The sequence below is a fragment of the Euleptes europaea genome, chromosome 19 (assembly GCF_029931775.1).
Source record: "Euleptes europaea isolate rEulEur1 chromosome 19, rEulEur1.hap1, whole genome shotgun sequence".
NCBI lineage: Eukaryota > Metazoa > Chordata > Lepidosauria > Squamata > Sphaerodactylidae > Euleptes > Euleptes europaea.
In genome coordinates, this window is record NC_079330.1 from 34,293,637 (window position 1) to 34,312,441 (window position 18,805).

The 18,805-nt window shown below is 47.4% G+C and overlaps 1 protein-coding gene across 3 annotated transcripts in view; it reads left to right on the forward strand.

The window, feature by feature from the left end:
* The first annotated feature begins 3,193 nt into the window (after positions 1-3,193).
* The window catches only part of CUEDC1 (CUE domain containing 1), a 42,585-nt gene continuing 26,973 nt past the window's right edge, over positions 3,194-18,805 (forward strand). The window contains exon 1 of one of the 3 annotated variants that reach the window (XM_056865221.1): positions 3,194-3,632. In XM_056865221.1, coding sequence (XP_056721199.1) covers positions 3,342-3,632 — 291 coding nt within the window. In that variant the 5' untranslated portion in view covers positions 3,194-3,341. The remainder of the gene's footprint in view (positions 3,633-18,805) is intronic. The other 2 variants (XM_056865220.1, XM_056865222.1) reach the window with 2 other exon arrangements.

Consider the following 18,805-nt stretch of genomic DNA (forward strand, 5'->3'; position numbering starts at 1 on the left):
AACAGCTCTGTGAGGTAGGCTAGGCTGAGAGTGTGTGACTGACCCAAGGTCACCACCAGCAAAATTCCATGGCAGTGGGGGGATTTGAGCCTGAATCTTCCAGATCCTCACCCAATACACTGACCACGATACCACACTGGTGTAGATCTGGTAACTGACCCAAACTCAACCAATTAATTTTTTTGGGACTTGTACTCAGGTCTCCCTCACTAGAGTCCAAAGCAAAATATCACACTGTCTCTTTTGTATACAAGAATAACATCTTGGGATTCCTTTGCTGCTGCTGTGTGCTTGGCTTTTAATTTCAGGTGCCAGACTAAGTTTTTTTCCATAGGACTATTTTATGGGTGTGGTTTCATTAGTTTATCCTCAATTCAATTCAATTTATTACTGTTTTGGTGTTGTTGCTTTCTTTAAAGATGTCTTGGTGCCAATATTTTAATGTATTAATGGGTGATGTTAAGGCTTTGATGCACTGTATAGGCATGCTTTTTTATTTTATTTTTACCTCAGAGGCCTGTGGCTGAGAAGCAGAGTAGAAGTTTCTTATTTAAGTTAAGCATAGCACAGACAATAAATGAACTCCTACAATCCTAAGAACTTGTCTGGGCTGACGGTGTGGCAGGGCAGTCTCATATGGGGGTTGGTCTACACACAGACAAATACAATTCCTAGCACCTCCTCTTTCTTTCACAATGACTCCGTAAACTGCTTAGAGGAGCTCTGGCTGTCACAGTCCTGGTGATTTGCCTTTTCTTCCCTAAGGCAGTGGTAACCTGTCAATTTATTACAGCTTTTAGGGGGGGAAATCCCGTTATTCCTCCAAGGAGCTCAGGGCTGTATCCATAATTCTTCCTCCATGTTGTCTTCACAACAATCCTGTGAGGTACCTTAGGCTGAGAGAGATTGTGATGGGCCCAAGGTTGGCCAGTGAGCTTCAGCCTTCAGGGCTATCGTTGCCCATACCTGCTTATCTGTCATACCTAAGCCAGCTGAGTGCCCGTTCTCCCTTGTCCCAAGCTCTCATTCAGTCAATATTTCCACAGTGCTACCAGAGGGAGATAGCCCACAATTCACCTAAATAAACTGAGAGAGGGAGAAGCCTCCTCCCTCTTATTTAGTCCTTATAAGCGGTGGTTGCTGGGGTGTGTGTGTGCTTGTTCACATGACTGGGATATGAGCTGCCTTGGTTGACAACAGCAACAGGACATGCCCCCCCACTCACCCCACTTACCTAGCATGCTCTCTTTCCCACTTGCCTTCTTGCTGGAAACTTGCTTTGGCAGCACCCGAGGACAGCAGATTGCAGGTCAGCGCCCCCCTTCCCCCCCCATCTGGTGAGCTGCCATGGAGAATAAGGTCTATGGGTAGGGTTGCCAGATCCGGGTTGGGAAATACCTGGAGATTTTGGGGGTGGAGCCTGAGGAGGGCGGGGTTTGGAGGGGGAGGGACTTCAATGCCATAGAGTCCAATTGCCAAAACGGCCATTTTCTCCTGGTAAACGGATCTCTATTGGCTGGATCAGTTGTAATAGCGGGAACTCTCCAGCCACCACCTGGAGGTTGGCAATCCTAACTATGGGGGTGCAGCTATCAGAGTTTCAAGCTCTTGTAACCTTAAAGAACCATGTGCACAGGTGGTGGAAGTGGGAAATGCTTCACACAAACCTGGCACTAGACCAGAAGAACATTAAAAAAAATTAAAGGTGGGCTGAGCCCCTAGGGATCCTGGCACTCCGTCATGACTCTGCCTGAGAACCACTCACTCAGCATGTTCTGTTTCATTGCAAGGAATCATTCGAAGTGTGAAAGGCTGTAGGGGTTTTTCATTGCTTGCGCAAGGAGCCAAGGAGCTCAGCTTGCACATAACTGATATGCATGATAAAGGAACAGTTTTGCATGGATGAGTTTCAGAGCTTGTTGCTTTGGCTAATGGTGTTGAATCTGCTTGCATGACAACCTGCTAAGAGGTTCTAATGACATTCCTTTCACTTTCTCTCCCCCCCCCCCGAAATCTCCCACCTACTTAATGGAAATTAGTATGAGATGAGTCCAGAATTCATTTCCCAGTGTAATTTCATCCATCAGTAGTCTGTGCCAGAAATAAATGGTACTTCTCTTGTGTCTTTTAAGTAAATTGGTTAAAAATGCTAATCTTGGAATATGTGGCATGCCCCCCCTCCCTTCAGGTGGTTTTGAAATAATTGAGAAGCACTTAGCCACAATTTTTGAATTTTTCAACAGTTCTGAAAATTGCTTGTTTAGCAGTCTGGATCCCATTTGCAACCTGGTTTGCCAATTTCTCATTTCAAAAAGAATGGCTGCCTGGAAAAAGCTAGGAGGCGGAGCCAGATTAGGGGTGTGCCCAAGATGGATTCTGGGCATGTTATGGGCAGAATTTGGAGAGACTGAGAGGGAGCCAGAGCAGACTGGTAGATGCAGTGATGTAGAACCGCCCCTCCATGCTCAGAGCCAGCGTGGTGTACTGGTTAAGAGCGGTGGTTTGGAACGATGGACTCTGATCTGGAGAACTGGGTTTGATTCCCCTCTCCTCCACGTGAGTAGTGGATGCTAATCTGGTTAACTGGGTTGGTTTCCCCACACCTACACATGAAGCCAGCTGGGTGACCTTGGGCTAGTCACACTCTCAGCCCCACCTATCTCACAGGGTGTCTGTTGTGGGAAGAGAAGGTGATTGTAAGCCGGTTTGATTCTACCTTAAGTGGTAGAGAAAGTCGGCATATGAGAACCAACTCTTCTTCTTCTTCAGTACTCGGGCAGAAGCGGTACTTTTATATTAAACGTGGTAAGGACACTTGCAAACTGGCTCCACCCCCCCCCCCCAACAGTATGCCTTTGGCCTCACCCTATATCTAAATTGAGAATTTCCAGCCAAATTCATTCCAGCTTTTTCCGAACTTAAATTTTTGTGCTGAAAGAAATATTTTTAAAGGTCTGCTATCTCTATGGATACTTCTCTGATACGTGTTTGTGTTTGCTGTTTCAGTTGAACATGCTTCTGAGGCTTGGGTTGCTGTAGTGTTTTTGGAGGCCTTGCATCAGAACCGCTCCTGTGGGGGAGTCGCCTGGGTGGAAGCGCTTCAGATTGGTTCTGCCCTCTGGCTGCAGCATCTTCAATGTTCCACCCTTGTGTCGTAGACTACTGGTCAGCAGCATTAGAAGATGGCGCCGTAGTTTCCTGACAGCGAAACTGGAAGCCAGGCCGTGCCTCTACCTGTCTCCTTCCTTGACCTGGGATTTATACCTTTCATCGGTTTTCTTTTTGCTACCTCAAAAGCTGATTGGAAAAGGTTAAACATTTTCCAAAAGCAGTTATCAAAAATGACAAGTCTGTTCCGCCGGAGCAGCAGCAATGGCGGCTCAAGGAACAGTTCTTCTGCCCAGGAACTCAACAACAGCCGCCCTGCCAGGCAGGTGCGGCGGCTGGAGTTTAACCAGGCCATGGAGGATTTCAAGACTATGTTCCCCAATATGGATTACGACATCATTGAATGTGTTTTGAGGGCTAACAACGGAGCTGTGGATGCCACCATCGATCAGCTGTTGCAGATGAACTTGGATGGCAGCGGTTATGATGACAGCTCGGATTCAGACGACAGTATTCCTCCTGAGGTAACTTTGCTGTGACATAGAGTGGCGGGTAGGGATGCACGCTTCTTTCCAGACTAAAGGGCAGACTAACCAGCGAAGGTGCTCGAATCTAGCTCTTTTACTGCAGACCAACACAACTAGCCTCTAAATCATTTGTTTTGTTTGCTAGGTTAGCAAGAATGAATGGAAATAACAACAAAACATTGAGCGTTGTTGGTCTTAATCAGTTTCCCTCTGTTTTGCCATTCATTGCCACATATTGCTGTTGTTTTCCCTTGCCTGGAATATTTTCTCCTGTCCATCTGAAATTTGGCACAGGGGATCCCTTGGGTGCATAGTACAGTCCCTGGGAATTTCATCTAAATGGGATGCAAAACAGAACTGCCTCTCCTAGTATCAACTTATATGACAGCTCCTTTCCTCAGACCAATGTCTATAGGGTATTCCCTCCTGTAGGATAGTTAGGATGGTCACTGCTCTCCCTGAGGCTGTTAGGAAGCTTTCTGCTTGGTTGAGATTCCGCAAGTTTGGCAAGGTGGCCTCTAGACACTGCCTCCTTCTTTTTAATTACATGTGTATTTATGGGTTTGTAACGGAATAGGAGCCCGTGGCGCAGAGTGGTCAGCTGCAGTACTGCAGTCCAAGCTCTGCTCATGACCTGAGTTCGATTGCGACGGAACTCGGTTTCAGGTAGCCAGCTCAAGGTTGACTCAGCCTTCCATCCTTCCGAGGTTGGTAAAATGAGTACCCAGCTTGCTGGGGGTAAAGGGAAGATGACTGTGGAAGGCACTGGCAAACCACCCCGTAATCAAAGTCTGCCTAGTAAACGTCAGGATGTGATGTCACCCCATGGGTCAGGAATGACCCGGTGCTTGCACAGGGGACCTTTACCTTTTTAACTGAATATTGTTTTTATTATTGCAATTTACCTTGAGCCCAGTTTAGGAGAAAGTTAGGCTTAAAAGTGCTCTTAAAAGTAAATACAATAAGTTTTGTCTGGAAATGTTTTCTTGAAACCAAAAGGGAATGAAAGCAGATAGAAGAATGAGATGAATATGTGTATTGAACATGAAAGAAGCTTTTGAGATTAGAATGAACATGATGACGACAACATGACCACATTCATAGCCACAAATGATGGTTGTAGATCACATTTCCCAATTTGTCAACAAGAATATTATGGGGAATCTTATCAAAAGCCTTACTAAAATCAAGATAAACTATGTCGACTGCATTCCCCTGATCCAGCAAGATAGTAACTTTCTCAAAAAATGAGATAAGATTAGTCTGATATCACTTGTTCTTGAAAAACTCATGCTGGCTCTGTAATGAGATCCGTCCTTTCTAAATGCTCAAGGACTGACTGTTCGATGATTTGTTCAAAAACCTTTCCCAGCATAGATGTCAAGCTAATGGGTCGGTAGTTACCCGGGTTCTCCTTTTTCCCTTCTTGAAGATGGGGACAACATTTGGCCACCTCGTCTTCTGGCACCTCACCTGTTCTCCAAGAATTCTTAAAAATAATGGACAGAGGTTCAGAAATTGTTTGTTTCAGAGTCCCAGATGCCAGCGATTAACTTTTAGACCTCAATTCCTGCTGACAGTAAAATGTGTATTTTTAAATTTAAATCAGATTTTTAAATTTAAATCGGATTTTTTAAATAAAATGCTTTTTGAAGAAAAATTTATCTAAAGATTAGTTTTCTATATGATACTTTATAGTGCAAACGTTATTTATCATGAAATAAGGATTCGTTTTTAATTATGTAGCATGAGACTGTATATTCATGCAATGTTTAAATTTTTTGGTAGATGTATTCCATTAATCCAGGTTTCTGTGAGATTATTTTGGGCAGTTTTTCCTATCTAGAAGATATTATCACAGATGTTTGGTTTTGCTGTGAATTTGTGTCTGCAGAGATAAACTGTGAATTTGTGTCTGCAGAGATAACATGCCTCTTCTTCACAATAAAATGTATTAAAATAAAATGGTTTTCAACAGTGTAGATACCGGATATTCTTAGAATTTGGGGACTACAGAGAAAATGAGATCCAAAAGCATCCGAAAGATAGAACAGTTGGTCTTTCTCTGACATGATTGCCTTCAAATGAACCAGAAGAGTCATCCATTTTTTAAGTGTTCCTCAAAGTTGGATTGTTACAGTTGATGTTGAATTATGAAATGTTTTGAATTGGTATGTGGAATTTCATCCTGAATATTTGATTAGTTAACCCTGTTGTGTCATAGAGTGGTTAAAGGATAGTACGAGGATAGATTTTCTCTTCTTTCAACATTCTATATACATACACACAGAGTGGGTTCTTTTCAAAAAAGAAAAAAAAAGGTGTGGTACTCATACATAAGATTGGACCGATTTCCACCAATTCCCTCTTCAGGACTTGGGAGACCCCCCCCCCAAAGTAGTTCTCCAAGTTCTCAGACAGAGAAAGGTGCTTCCCCAATACTTCTGATTCTTTCACTTGAAATGCCAAGGATTGAACCTGGAACTTTGTGCAAGGCAAGTACTCTTCCTCTGAGCTATGGCCTCTCCAAAATATAATGTCCATGACTGAACATATGAAAGTGCATTATTCTGAGTAAAACCATTGATCCACCAGTGGCTATCCTAAGCTACATAAAAAGTTATCTCCATTTTATCCTAAAAACAACCACCCTGCGAAGCAAGGATGAGGGAGTGTAAACCGGGGTCTCCCAGATCCTAGTCCAACTACACCACACTGGCTCTACATTGTTTCAAAATGGTGAGAGGAAACCCCAGACAGAAAGGCTTTGCAGCAGAAAAAGAAAACACAGAGAGGGAGAAAATGAACAGGAGCAGCCGTGGCAAGATAATCCGACGGCTTGGCATAGTTTGAAAGCAGATCTGAGAAGGGCAGGCTGTTATCCCAAGCAGAAAGGACATCTGCGAACAGGTTTTGTGTTGCATGACGTTTGTCCAACTATTTATGGAAGTAGGGATAATAAGTAGCTCCTATCATTACTCAGGGGGCGGGACATGTCATTTTTTCAGGCAGGATTGTGTGTGTGTGGTGTGACTGTAAGTGGGCGGGGCCACATGTTTCAGCTGCTGGCAGGCAGCGTGTGTGTGTGGCCAAGCCCTTATCTTTATGAACCAGAGGACCAGTTCATTCTAGTGTTTTTTGTCTGAGAGCGCATTACTGTGTCTGGGGTGTGTGGAGGCAGCGTGGTTAGGTTGCCAGAATCCAGGGCTGGAGTTTCCACCAAACAAGTGTTGTTGTTTTTACTAGGGAGAGGTTGAGGTTGTTGGAGCATGTTTTTATAGCCTGCAGACCCACTCCCCCTCTAAAAGCATGTCCCTTCAGTTTTTCCCCCCGATCATGCAGCATAGGGCAGAGAGAGAGAGAAGGTTTCATAAACCCCCTGTAAGGAGAGGGGGCTTGGGTGTGTTTTTTTTAACTGCGCTTACCCCACAGCAGCTCTCTTAGTGAAAGAAAGCCAGGACGGGCTGTTGAGGTCTATACAATGGAGGAAACGCCTCTTGGGAGGGGGAAAGAGAGAGGGAGGGAGGAGCCAGCAGGAGGTAGGGGGGTGTTTGGAAAAACACATGTGATCTGCCACCACCTTCATTGGGGAGGGGGAGGAGGAGGGGGATGGGTGCCTAACACACCTACAGCGAGGAGATCTGGAGGCAGGCAGGCAGGGAGAGATTCCTATTCCACCTTTGATTATGGGGTGGTAATCAAGAGGTGTAGTCTCATCCTCTGGCTCCTGCGGCACAGGAGTGCTTATACAGCAGACCCTCCCCCAACCCCTCCAAACGCAAGTTCCTTGCAGGAATTTTTGAGAAGGCAGATTTTTTTTTTTTTGCACAAAGTCAGCCGTGGACAGAGAAACATTCCCCACCCCCTGAGAATTTGCAAGACCATGCAGCCTGAAGGCATAAAAAAAGCAGCTAGCCTTTCTACGCACGTTGGTTCCCACGAGTCAGAGAGAGGCAAGCAGGCAGACTCCAGAGTTAGGGGCTCCCTCTAGCTGGTATCTAGACACACACACGCACAGAGAGAGAGTGAGAGAGACAGATCTTTTTTTCTTTCCACTTTACACCCAAGGCAGCTCATTTTTTAATTTTTGCCCAAACTAACTTCTTCATCTCCAAAAACCCGCTAGCTGCTATCTCACGCTATGCTGCTTATCAGAGAGAGAGAGAGAGAGAGAGAGAGAGAGAGAAGCGACACTTTCATAGTTCCTGTAAGGAGGGGGGCTGTGACCCCCCACCCCCAGTTTATTTGTGCTAATGTTTCAACCAGATCTTACCCCTCCAGAGAAGAATAGCGAAAGAAAGTTAAAAACTGTGCTCCAGCCGTCTATACAGCGAAGAGGCGGAGTTGGGTATTTGGAAAAGCCTCCGTTCCCTACTACCTGATCTGGCTTTAAGAATATGACAGGCTGTTTGCACCCCATGTGCTCTCCAACTCAGGGAGGGGGAGGGTTGAGGGAGAAAGGGGGGGAGAGGAGGGGTTGGCTTCTCTCGATATCTTTTACCAAACAGCTCTCAGCAGTATGAAACGACAGGGGCAAGCACGTCACATGGCTTTCTAGCTTTCCCCAATCTTTATCAAACACGGTTGTTTTTTTTAAACTAGGCCTCAGAGACAGCGGCGGGGCCCCACAGGACAGAGAGTTTGTGGATTGACAGGTTCCGAGGGGGGAGGGGGGCACAAGATGATCGGAGGAGCCTTCTATTTTTTTCTAAGTGGCTGAACGAGCCCAATCTCGCAAGGAGGTCTAAAGGGGCTGAAGGAGGAGGGCTCGGGGCTCAGACTCTTGCTTAGCTGGTCCCCATGAAAATAAAACACAGAGGTAAGGTTTTGAACCAGACTCCCGCAGCTTTTTTCCCCTCAAGTCCTCCCTGTGGAAAAAGAGACAGGATGGCTAATTCACGTGAACAAAACCCTCGCAAGGACACACCACCCACGCTGCCCCGAGAGAGACCGAACAGGGCCTCCATGTTTTTTTTGCCCCACATGTGTGGGTTTTTTTTTTAAAAAAAAGCATGACCTCCCTACCCGGCGGACCACCCCCAACAGCTTGCGGGGAGAGCCAGCCAGAGTGGTGAGCTTTGGCACAGAGGTCAGGGCCGGCAAGCTTGGCCGCCCTGCCGATTTTCGTGGCATTCGGAGCTGGTTTTTAAAAACACACCGCCGACCCTGCTGAGTAGGCTGTTGTAACCTGTGCCATGCTTGTGTCAGCGGGAGGGTAGCAAGTGACCTATCGCAGGATGCGGTTAGGGGAGGGGATGAAGGGACTGTGATCTCCAAGGGTCTGCGGGGTTGCAGGGAGGAAGGGGGTGCAAAAAGCGCCCCCCGATCGAAACAAGATTCTGATCGGGGCGTGATGAGCCCAGGTCTCGGCAGGCGGTGGGGGAGAGAGGGCCTCCGAAGCTCGATAGGGCAGAGCGGAGTGCAACCCGAGCTGCGGAGGGGGTCGGAGGCGGGGTCGGAGGCCCGGCGAGCGGGCTTAAAAAGGGAGGACGAGCCAGTCTTCTTTCCACGGCATGCTCAAGTGGTTCTGCAAACAGAAGGGTGCAGCATGGACACGCGCTGGAAAACATCCATCCACCCAGCATGGTCTTTGCTACCTTTTCAGTGCAGTGCAAAGATGGGGTTGTTTTTTTACAAATACATTTTTGAATATGAAAAATTAACATGAATTACTGTATACTTAATGTACACAGGCATCAAACACACGAATTGCATGCCACAACTATGTTTTAGGATGAAATGTTTAGCAATATAAACTTTAATTTTAACAGGGGGTATAGCCACACTTCCTTCTAATTATCCTAAGAAAACACGAAGTGCCAGGATTACTGAATAGTAGGCATGAGCTAGGAATTAAAAGTACTGTGTGTGTTTGAGAGAGAGAGAGAGAGCACCACCAGCAGTCAGTAAATACAGATGCTCCTGCGATGGCAACATCAACCAATTCCAAAAGTTGCAGCATTCAACACCATTTAGTGCTACAACAAAAGGTAGAAGGATGCGGCAGAGGTGAAACAACAGTTCCCTAACAGACAACTTATTCACGTTGATGGCAGGACTTGATGACTCCTTCAACACGAGCTTCGGGGATTAAAATAATGATGCACAAGAAGGTAGCTGCTGTGTTGTGGAAAGCCTTCTTTAAGGCATTTAGGACAGACTAAAGGTTTTATGGTACAGATGAATCTAAGCCCATACTGACCCCGTATACTAATTCTGCAGTTTTTACAGATCAAGGTGATCACGACTGAGAAGTTACTTCAGCAGCCACTAGGAGATTGATAACTCTTTCCTAGCCTTCAGGGTTGTACCACCCCGAGAGCAGGGATGTCATAGAACCAGGCTGTTTATGAAACCTTATGGAAACTACTTATGGATTTGAAAAACATTCTTGTGAGATGAAGGTGCAAGCCCCGATTCTCAAGACCGCTGGGATCTCAGTTGGGACAACACCTTGACTTATGCCAGTGTCAAGGGGTGTCATGTCTTGGGTCAATTAAGGGCAAGTTGCTGCGAATCTTCCCAGATTTGCCTTACTGTAAGCTTAAATGACTTATGACCGAGAGCTGAAGCATCTCTCGGTAGCAGCTCACTGGGGGATATAACATGCCTCCTGTTTCTCTGACCTGCTTGGAACCTCAAGGGCAGGAGGGAGAGTCCAGGGCTTAACAGGCTGTAAAGTATGCCTAGGGACCTGTGTAGTTGAGGGGCGATCGTCAGCATTTGAACAGATCGAAGTTCTTCAACCCACAACTTCTCCCTTATACTAACTGACAGCCAGAGATAATTTTCAGTCAGCTCCTTGGCAACTAATTGCTCTCAGCTCCTCCCACCCCAGGCCCCTGACGACCGCTTTCCCCCTTTCTTCCATTTTACCTACATTTGTTTGAAAAGCATTTGCCCCACGTCTCTCTCAGAGAGGACAGCTTTAAAAAACGAATACATTGCAATAACGCAAATGAAATGTCTCTTCTGCCAATGAATTCCATGGAAACTCTTCACAGCCTCTTCCCACTCAGTGTCACTCAGTGTATGTTCTTTATGGATCGCGGCTGCTGTGGTGTCTTCATAGAGGGTTCCTCACGGACCCCTGGCAGTTAAAGTGGCCGCTCCCTTGGCTGGAAAAGGGAGAGATGCAGAATCAGGGCATCTGGTGAAGCCTCCAGCAGGTGGAGGCAGGCTGGCCTGTCTTCTCCCTTCCTCCAGCTGTGAGGCCCTGGCTGGCACTTAAAAACTCTTGCTTCTTTGTCTCCCAGGGGCTGAACTCCTGGGCAGTTCAGACCCTCCAGCCATTGGTTTATCTGCCTGTGATGTCACAGCAGGTTCTTAGAGACTTCACACAGGTCCTAGAAACAGGAGGGGCCATGCTCTTCTTCTCGATTTTGGAACCCCGAGGCCTCTAATTATAACTCATTAAAATTAAATACATAAATGAATAAATGTGGCACCCCCCCCCCAACACCAGTCTTTTCCCATGGGCTGACTGTGGCGTGGTGGTCTCGGGAAATCCCTTCAGATCAGTCATCCCCTGTGTACTGTTGAAGCACCTGCAGTGCCAGTGCAGATACTTAGCTGTGTGATACGACCCATTCACATGGGAAGCTGGTTCAAGCATGCACCCAACTGCTTGGAGCTCCAGGTATGCAAAAACGATTTACACAGGAGGAGCCACACCACTACAGGAACTTCTGAACTGGGCCCATAACTTTCCCCTTCCCTCAGTCTCCTGTTTCCCCTTTACCCCCTCCTTGCTACTTTTAAGACCCTGCCTGTGAGACAGCCTGGTTCTCGCCTCCTGATTAGGCCTTAGCTTTTCGATCCTGCTTTCCTTTTCCCTCGCTTTCTCTAGCTCTCTCTTCTTGCTATGCAGCTTACAAATTCACCAGTGCCTTCTATTTCTAACAGCTGGTGTGGCATAATGGCCATGAGACAAAGTTATGAATCTGGCTGCCCTGGCTCAGATCTCACCTGCACCATGTACTAGGTAGCCTTAGGCAAGCGATCTTCACATCTGTGAATCAGCGTCAAACTGACTGTAAAGCAGGGTTGCCGTCCTCCAGGTGGTGGCTGGAGATGTCTTGCTATTACAACTGATCTTCAGCATGAAAAAAATGCACTGTGGTTTTTAACCCACCCCCCCAAAATAAAAGAATGTTGTCTGCACATGCGCATATAACACCTTGGTTCTGAAGACAGCCAGCAGCAGTGATGTGCAGAAGCTGCTCCAGGCCCTGACGCGGTGGTGGCTGTGTGCCCATAGCAGCTCCCAGACCCCAATGTCACTGGGCCCAGAGCGTGTCCCGGACACCTCAGCTGCCATTTGTGCAGACAAAGCTTTTTTTAAGTTTGGAAGGAGAATTTAACCTCCCTCCCCCCATGTATTTTTTAAGTTTTCAGGTTTTTCTAAAAATCTGGGGGGGGGGGGTGTTGCTCAAGTTTGCAGGACTGTTTGTTTAGCATCAATATGGCACTGATCTGCAGATTCAGATATTTGTGTGTGTGTGTGTGTATTAGGGTTACCAGCTCTGAGTTGGGAAATACGTGGAAATTTTGGGGGTGGAGCCTGAGGAGAGTGGAGTTTGGGGAGGGGAGGGACTTCAATGGGATATAATGCCATAGAGTCCACCTTCCAAAGCGGCCATTTTCTCCAGGTGAACTGATCTCTGTAGCCTGGAGATCAGTTGTAAAAGTGGGAGATCACCACCTGGAGGTTGGCAACCCTTGTGTGTGTATCCTAGATAGGTCTGTATTATTATCTTATAGGGTTGTTGTAATAATAGCAACATGATAATGCCCGCATAGTCCTTTTTGAGTGCTCTAAAGTGCTATAGGTATGTTTTATAGCAGTAGTAGAGAAAGTGCAGGAACAGAAATTCATCTGCGTGGCTTCTATGCAGTCCCACATTGGGACTGCGCAGGCGCAGGCCAGATTTGTCAGCTTCTAGCAAAATCGAAAGAGAGAGTGCTCCCCTCCCCCCGGGGCATGCAATCTTCCCGCCCATTTAACACATGACCGGGAGGGAGCACTCTTCCCTCCAGTTCTCTTTCTGCCGCCACGGAGAGAGAACGTGCTGGCTTCTGGCTCTAGCAATGGAGTCTAAAAAGGCTCCCCTTTTCAAGAAATGTACCACTTGTGGTACGAAAATGGCGAAAACCGATCCTCACAGTGAGTGCCTTCTTTGCTTGGGGGAAGGCCACATTCCCGCAACTTGCAAGAGTTGCGCCAAACTTACAACCAAGACCTTGAGAGGCCGTTCGACCCGTCTCCTCTCTCATCTTTACAAAGAGTCTCTTCGTCCACGAGGACAGTCTGCTGAACCCGCCACTTCTACCAAAAAGTCTAGCGTTCAACCGGGTCCCTCGACCGGAAAATCCACCAAAGCCGGGGAAGGGAAGTCCAAGCGGGGTAAGCCTTCCAAGGCACCAGCCTCACAGATCATCCGACCGGCAAAGTTTATTGCACCAGAGTCGCAAGATGGCTGCAGCTCGTCTCGGCGCCAGTCTCATTCCAGGGCACCTCGACGCCGATCACCTTCGCGTTCCCTGAGGTCGCTTCGGCGCCGATCGGCTTCGGTGTCTCCTCGACGCCGATCTCACACCAAGTCGCCTCATCCTTTGGCTTCCTTGGCTTCTGATGTTGAAGGGCGTTAGCCCATAACCATCGAGGACTCACCGCCTCATTCCCTGGCTACCCCCTCGGTTCCAAACCCAAGCAGGGCCCAGGAAGAGAATGTCTTCTTCAAACAGCACCTCCTTCATCTGTACAAAGACGTGCCTTCGGTGACCACGAAACCCCCAACGCCTCTCGAGATCGAGACGGGGTACGCGTCGGAATCTGCAACGGTTCACGATGGCGCCGTTCATCCAGAGCCCTCTGCAGAAGCCCGCCATGACTCACGACAGCCCTCGCTCGACAAGAGTCCGGCAGTATTGCTGCAAGGTTCGTCCCACCTCGAACCTGGTCAACAGGCTCTATGTCGATCACCTTCTCGGCAATGATCTAGGAGCTCTGTATCGTCTTGCTCCCGTCGGCACCGTTCAGCTTCCTATCGGAGTCGATCCACACGTCGGAGCCGATCGGGTTACCGTCGACGCCGATCAGCTTCCCGTCGACGCCAATCAGATTCCCGAAGGAGCCGTTCTGCCCGTCAGAGCCGTTTGCCTTCCCGTCGACGCCGATCAGATTCCCGAAGGAGCCGTTCCGACCATCGGAGCCGATCCAACCATCCAACCCGGTCTTCATCCAAGCATCACACCATACGTCACAGTCAGTCATCAACCGGTCACTGCCATTCATATCACTCCCGTACTCCAGTTGCCCGTCGGCACCATTATTCTTCCAGAAGCCGGTCCCCTTCCTGGTACTGCTCATCGCATCGGCGACGACACAGTCCTCGACGCCGGTACTCTCGAGACCGACACTCCGTTACGCCGTCGCTATATTCGGAAGCGTCGGCTGATCATCGTCGGAACCGTCACTCCCATATGTGCTCGCCGTCGAGGGATTCTCGTCGGCGCCGACACGACGTCCGCGATTCCCGGCACTATCTGGCTTGCCATCCTGACAACACTTCTGAAGGCAAGCCTTGTCGCCAGTCTCGGATGAAGAATCCCGTACATCATTGCCCTCGCCTGAGGACACTGTTGGGGACTCTAAGCCTATCTCCCCTACGGGGGATGTTCGTATATATGCAGAACAAGTTATCCGCATGGGTAAGGCCCTCAATATTGATTTTAAGCCTGAAGATTCAGGCCCCATTGATGAGATCATGGATATTCTCCAATGTCCAGATGCAGGGCCAGTAGCCCTTCCTATGATAAAAGTTTGGAAGTGGTTCACACCAATTGGGCCAAACCGGCTTCGGTTCCCTCCTCCTCTGAAAGAGTAGAGAACCTGTATAAAATCCGCGGGGAGGGTGGAGAGTTTTTATACCAGCATCCCCCTCCCAATTCAGTAGTTGTGGAGGCGCTACCCGGTAAATACAGATCGGGAGTGCACTCTTCTCCCCAAGACAGGAAAGGGCGCAAGCTCTATGCTCTTGCCAGAAAAATATACACCTCCAGTGCAGTAGGCCTCAAAATTTCCAATTTCCTAGCCATTATGGCCAGGTATAAATATTCTCTCTGGGATCGTGTTTCCCCACAGATTTCTGTTCTCCCAGACGATCAATGCCCTTCGGCTACGGCCATTCAAAGTGAGGGCATGTCTCTAGCAAGACAACAACTAACGGCGGCACGCCACATGGCGGACTCATCTAGTGAGGCTATCGCCTCCGCCATAGTCATTCGCAGACATGCCTGGCTCCGTCAGTCTGCCCTTCCCTATGACACTAGGTCACGTATAGAGGACCTCCCTTTTGAGGGAACTTCTTTGTTCAGCGACCAAACTGACACATTCCTAGACTGCCTTAAGAAAAATAAGACAAACGCAAAGTCACTAGGAATTGCACCTCAGGCACCTGATTTCAAACGTCGCTTCTTTGGTCGACAGACCGCGCAGTCTTCCCGCCCTTATAGATTTCAGGGAGCCTTTCAGCAAACCCAATTCCGGCCTTCCTTTCCCCATACTCAACAGGAAAGGAAGTTCCAGAACAAACCTAGAGGCCGCAAAGGCCCCAGGATGTCTCCTGGTCATTTCAATAAGCCTAAACAGGCATGACTAGAGGTTTCTGTCTGTTACTCTGACCTGTTGTCTGCTTTATTGTCCAATCAACCTTTTGTCTTGCTTAGGCAAATTGTATTCCTCCTACTTATTAAAGAGGCTGTTGGACTGGGTTGAGAGTAATGACATCCTTGGCTGGGAACAGATTGGCTTTAGAAGGGGTTGGTCTGTCACGGACCACTGTTTAGTGCTCTCCCATCTAGCCGAGAAATATTCCTCTCCCAGAAATGGCACCCTTTATGCGGGTTTTATGGATCTTAAGGGAGCTTTTGATACCATCCCGAGGGAGAGGCTATGGTTGAAACTATCACATTCTACTATGGATAGGAGGTTACTACGGCTTATTCAGCAATTTCATACCGACCTCACAGCTCAGGTTTGCTGTGGCAACCAAGGAGAACTAACCGAGCCCTTTGAGCTGGTCAAGGGAGTTAGACAAGGTTGCCTCCTTGCTCCTCTCTTGTTTAATCTATACCTGAATGATATGGCAACCAATTTCTCAGAGTTTTGCCACCCCCCCAAAGCTTGCAAGTCGTCCCACCCCGATTCTACTTTATGCTGACGATGCAGTTCTCCTGTCCCGCACAAGAATTGGTTTGAAAAGATCTTTGCAAACTTTTTCTGAGTACTGCTCTAGGGAAGGTCTTAAAATAAACCATCATAAATCTAAGATTATGATCTTCACTAAGAGGAGAAAAATGCCTCTTTTTCGCTGGGTATTAGATGGCTTTGAGGTTGACCAAGTCAAGGAGTTTGTTTACCTTGGCATTCTGTTTTCCCATAACCTAAATTGGAATGCCCATCAAAAAGCAGTGTCTAACAAAATTAAACCTGGGGTTGGTGCTATTGTCAATTTTTTTCACACCAAACGTGGCAAATATATTCCAGGGGCTATTCAGGTTTTTAACCTGAAAATTACCCCAATTATCCTCTTTGGTGTTGCTATCTGGATTACAGTCATCAATGAATCTATAGATCGTCCACTGCTTCAGTTCTTACGAAAACTCATACATGCCCCTCGATGTGTTGCTGGCGTTACTCTTCGTTCCGAGTTTGGCCAAATGTCACTTGAAGCTAGGGCGTGGTTGGCCGCCTTTAAACTACACCTTAAACTGTGCTTTAGCACTGAGGGGTTCCTAGCTTCTCTGAAGCATGACCTTTTTAAATCCTCATGGCAAAAAATCTTAGATGAGAAACTGTCATTGTTGGGCTTCTCGCAGGTTATGTTATTAGATCTTGGGAAAACTGAAGCTTTTACCAAAATTAAAAAGCACATTAAAGAGCTCGATTATAACAGCACTACTTTTCGTGCTCGTCGCGTCTGTTCATCCCAGTTCTTCGGAATACCCCCTCCACGTGGTCTGCTTGCCTATACATATTATCTGACAATTCTTCGTCTCTGTAGAGCTTTTTGCTTGGCTAGATTGAGTGCTAACCCTTCTATGGTAATGCAGGGCAGAATTCTGAATATACCATACTCAGACAGGATCTGCCCTTGCTTTTCTGGCTCTATTGACTCATTAGCCCATGCCCTTTTGGAATGCCGCTTTTACAAGGAACTTTGATCGCACTATATTTCCCCCTTTTAATATACAAATCCAATGCCTCTGTGACTGACATAATGCCTTTTTTACTAAGCGATAGGGACCCTAAGGCTACATTGTCAATGGCAAGATTTGTTTCAATCCTTATATCCCTCCAACACTAGATATATGCTGCTCAAGATCAATTGATCAAGGAGCTTCTAAGGGATAAAAGGAAAAGGAAGGAAAGGTTGTCTGCTTTCTATCATGATTGGTTTGCTATTAGAAATGATGTTTGGGTTCTGAAAATAATAAACACAGGATATTTTATAGAGTTTGATACATTACCTCATATTGAGCTGTGGTCCGCTCACCCACTCCGGCCCCTGACCTCCTTGTCCGAGAGGTAGAAAATCTCTAAACGGGCTATTTCAGAGGTTCAACCTCCTGAGCAAACGTGCGGGTTTTACTCCCGCTTCTTTCTTATTGATTAAAAAAAGGGGGCGGCCTATATTGGATCTACGGGAGCTCAATGTTTTTGTTAAAACCAGGAAATTTCGAATGCTTTCACTCCCTGAAGTACTTCCTCTGTTGAGCAAACATATGTAGTTTGTAGTGCTGGATCTCCGTGATGCTTATTTCCACATTGCAATCCACACGGAATGTCGACAGTATCTGAGATTCGAGTGTAATGAGAAATGTTATCAATATAATGTCTTGCCCTTCAGGTTATCTACGGCCCATAGGATCTTTACTAAATGCCTGGCAGTCGTGGTAGCACACCTTGCCTTAAAGGGTTGTGTAATCTTCCCCTACCTCGACGATTGGTTGGTAGTGGGTACGTCACAAGCAGAGTTGGTTGTGCAGGTTGACCTGATCCTTTCGTTCCTCAATAATCTTGGCCTTTTGGTTAACTTAACCAAATCCAAACTCGTTCCTGCACAAGTGCAGGAGTTTATTGGAGCACACTTAGATGCCAGCCAAGCCCGAGCATTTCTCCTGGTGCAGAGAGCCCGTGCCATTAAGACGTTGGTGTCCAGGTTCACGAGAAACAGATTCCAGATGGCCCATAGAATACAGAAATTGTTAGGCCTCATGGCCTCCACCATGGACATGGTGCAGTTTGCACGCCTTCGTATGCACCCGCTTCAAAATTGGTTTCTCCGGGCGTTTAGACTTAATGTGGACCCTCAATAAAAGTGTCTCTCTATCCCTAGATATGTCATTGCCTCCCTGCAATGGTGGGTGCTTGACACCAATACCTTTCAGGAGTTCCCTTTCATTCTCCCTCCCCAGATAGGCATGTGTTCACTGACGCTTCCCTTTTGGGGTGGGGGGCCCAGTGTGGTGACCTTAGAGCACAGGGCACGTGGTCCCCATTTGAGTCTAAATTACATATAAATCTTCTTGAGCTAGTTGCCATCCGCCTTGCCCTATCTTCATTTGCAGGACACCTGGAAGGACATCACATTCAGATTGCTATGGACAGCTCCACCGCACAATACTATCTGAACAAGCAAGGTGGCACAGGGTCCGTTTCGCTCTCCAAGGAGACCAACGAGATCTGGGAATGGGCCATAATGCATCATGTCACTCTCATGGCGATACACATCGCTGGCACAAGCAACACACTTGCCGACGCTCTAAGTCTCCACCCAAATCAAGCACACGAGCTCACATTAGACACAAACCACCTTCGTCCACTATTCCGAAGGTGGGGATATCCACAGATAGACCTATTTGCCACACATCTCAACTCCGTGTGTCCACGCTTTTATTCAAGGGCAGGAGCCAGCCCAGGCTCCCTGGGAGATGCCTTTCAGGCAGTGTGGAACGGGACCCTCTTTTACCCTTTTCCGCCCTTCCCTCTACTTCACAAGGTCATAGCCAAGTTGAACCAAGACAGGACAGATGCTATCATTGTCACTCCATTTTGGCCCAGGAGGTCATGGTTTGCAGTACTCATGTCACTCGCACAACAGGAG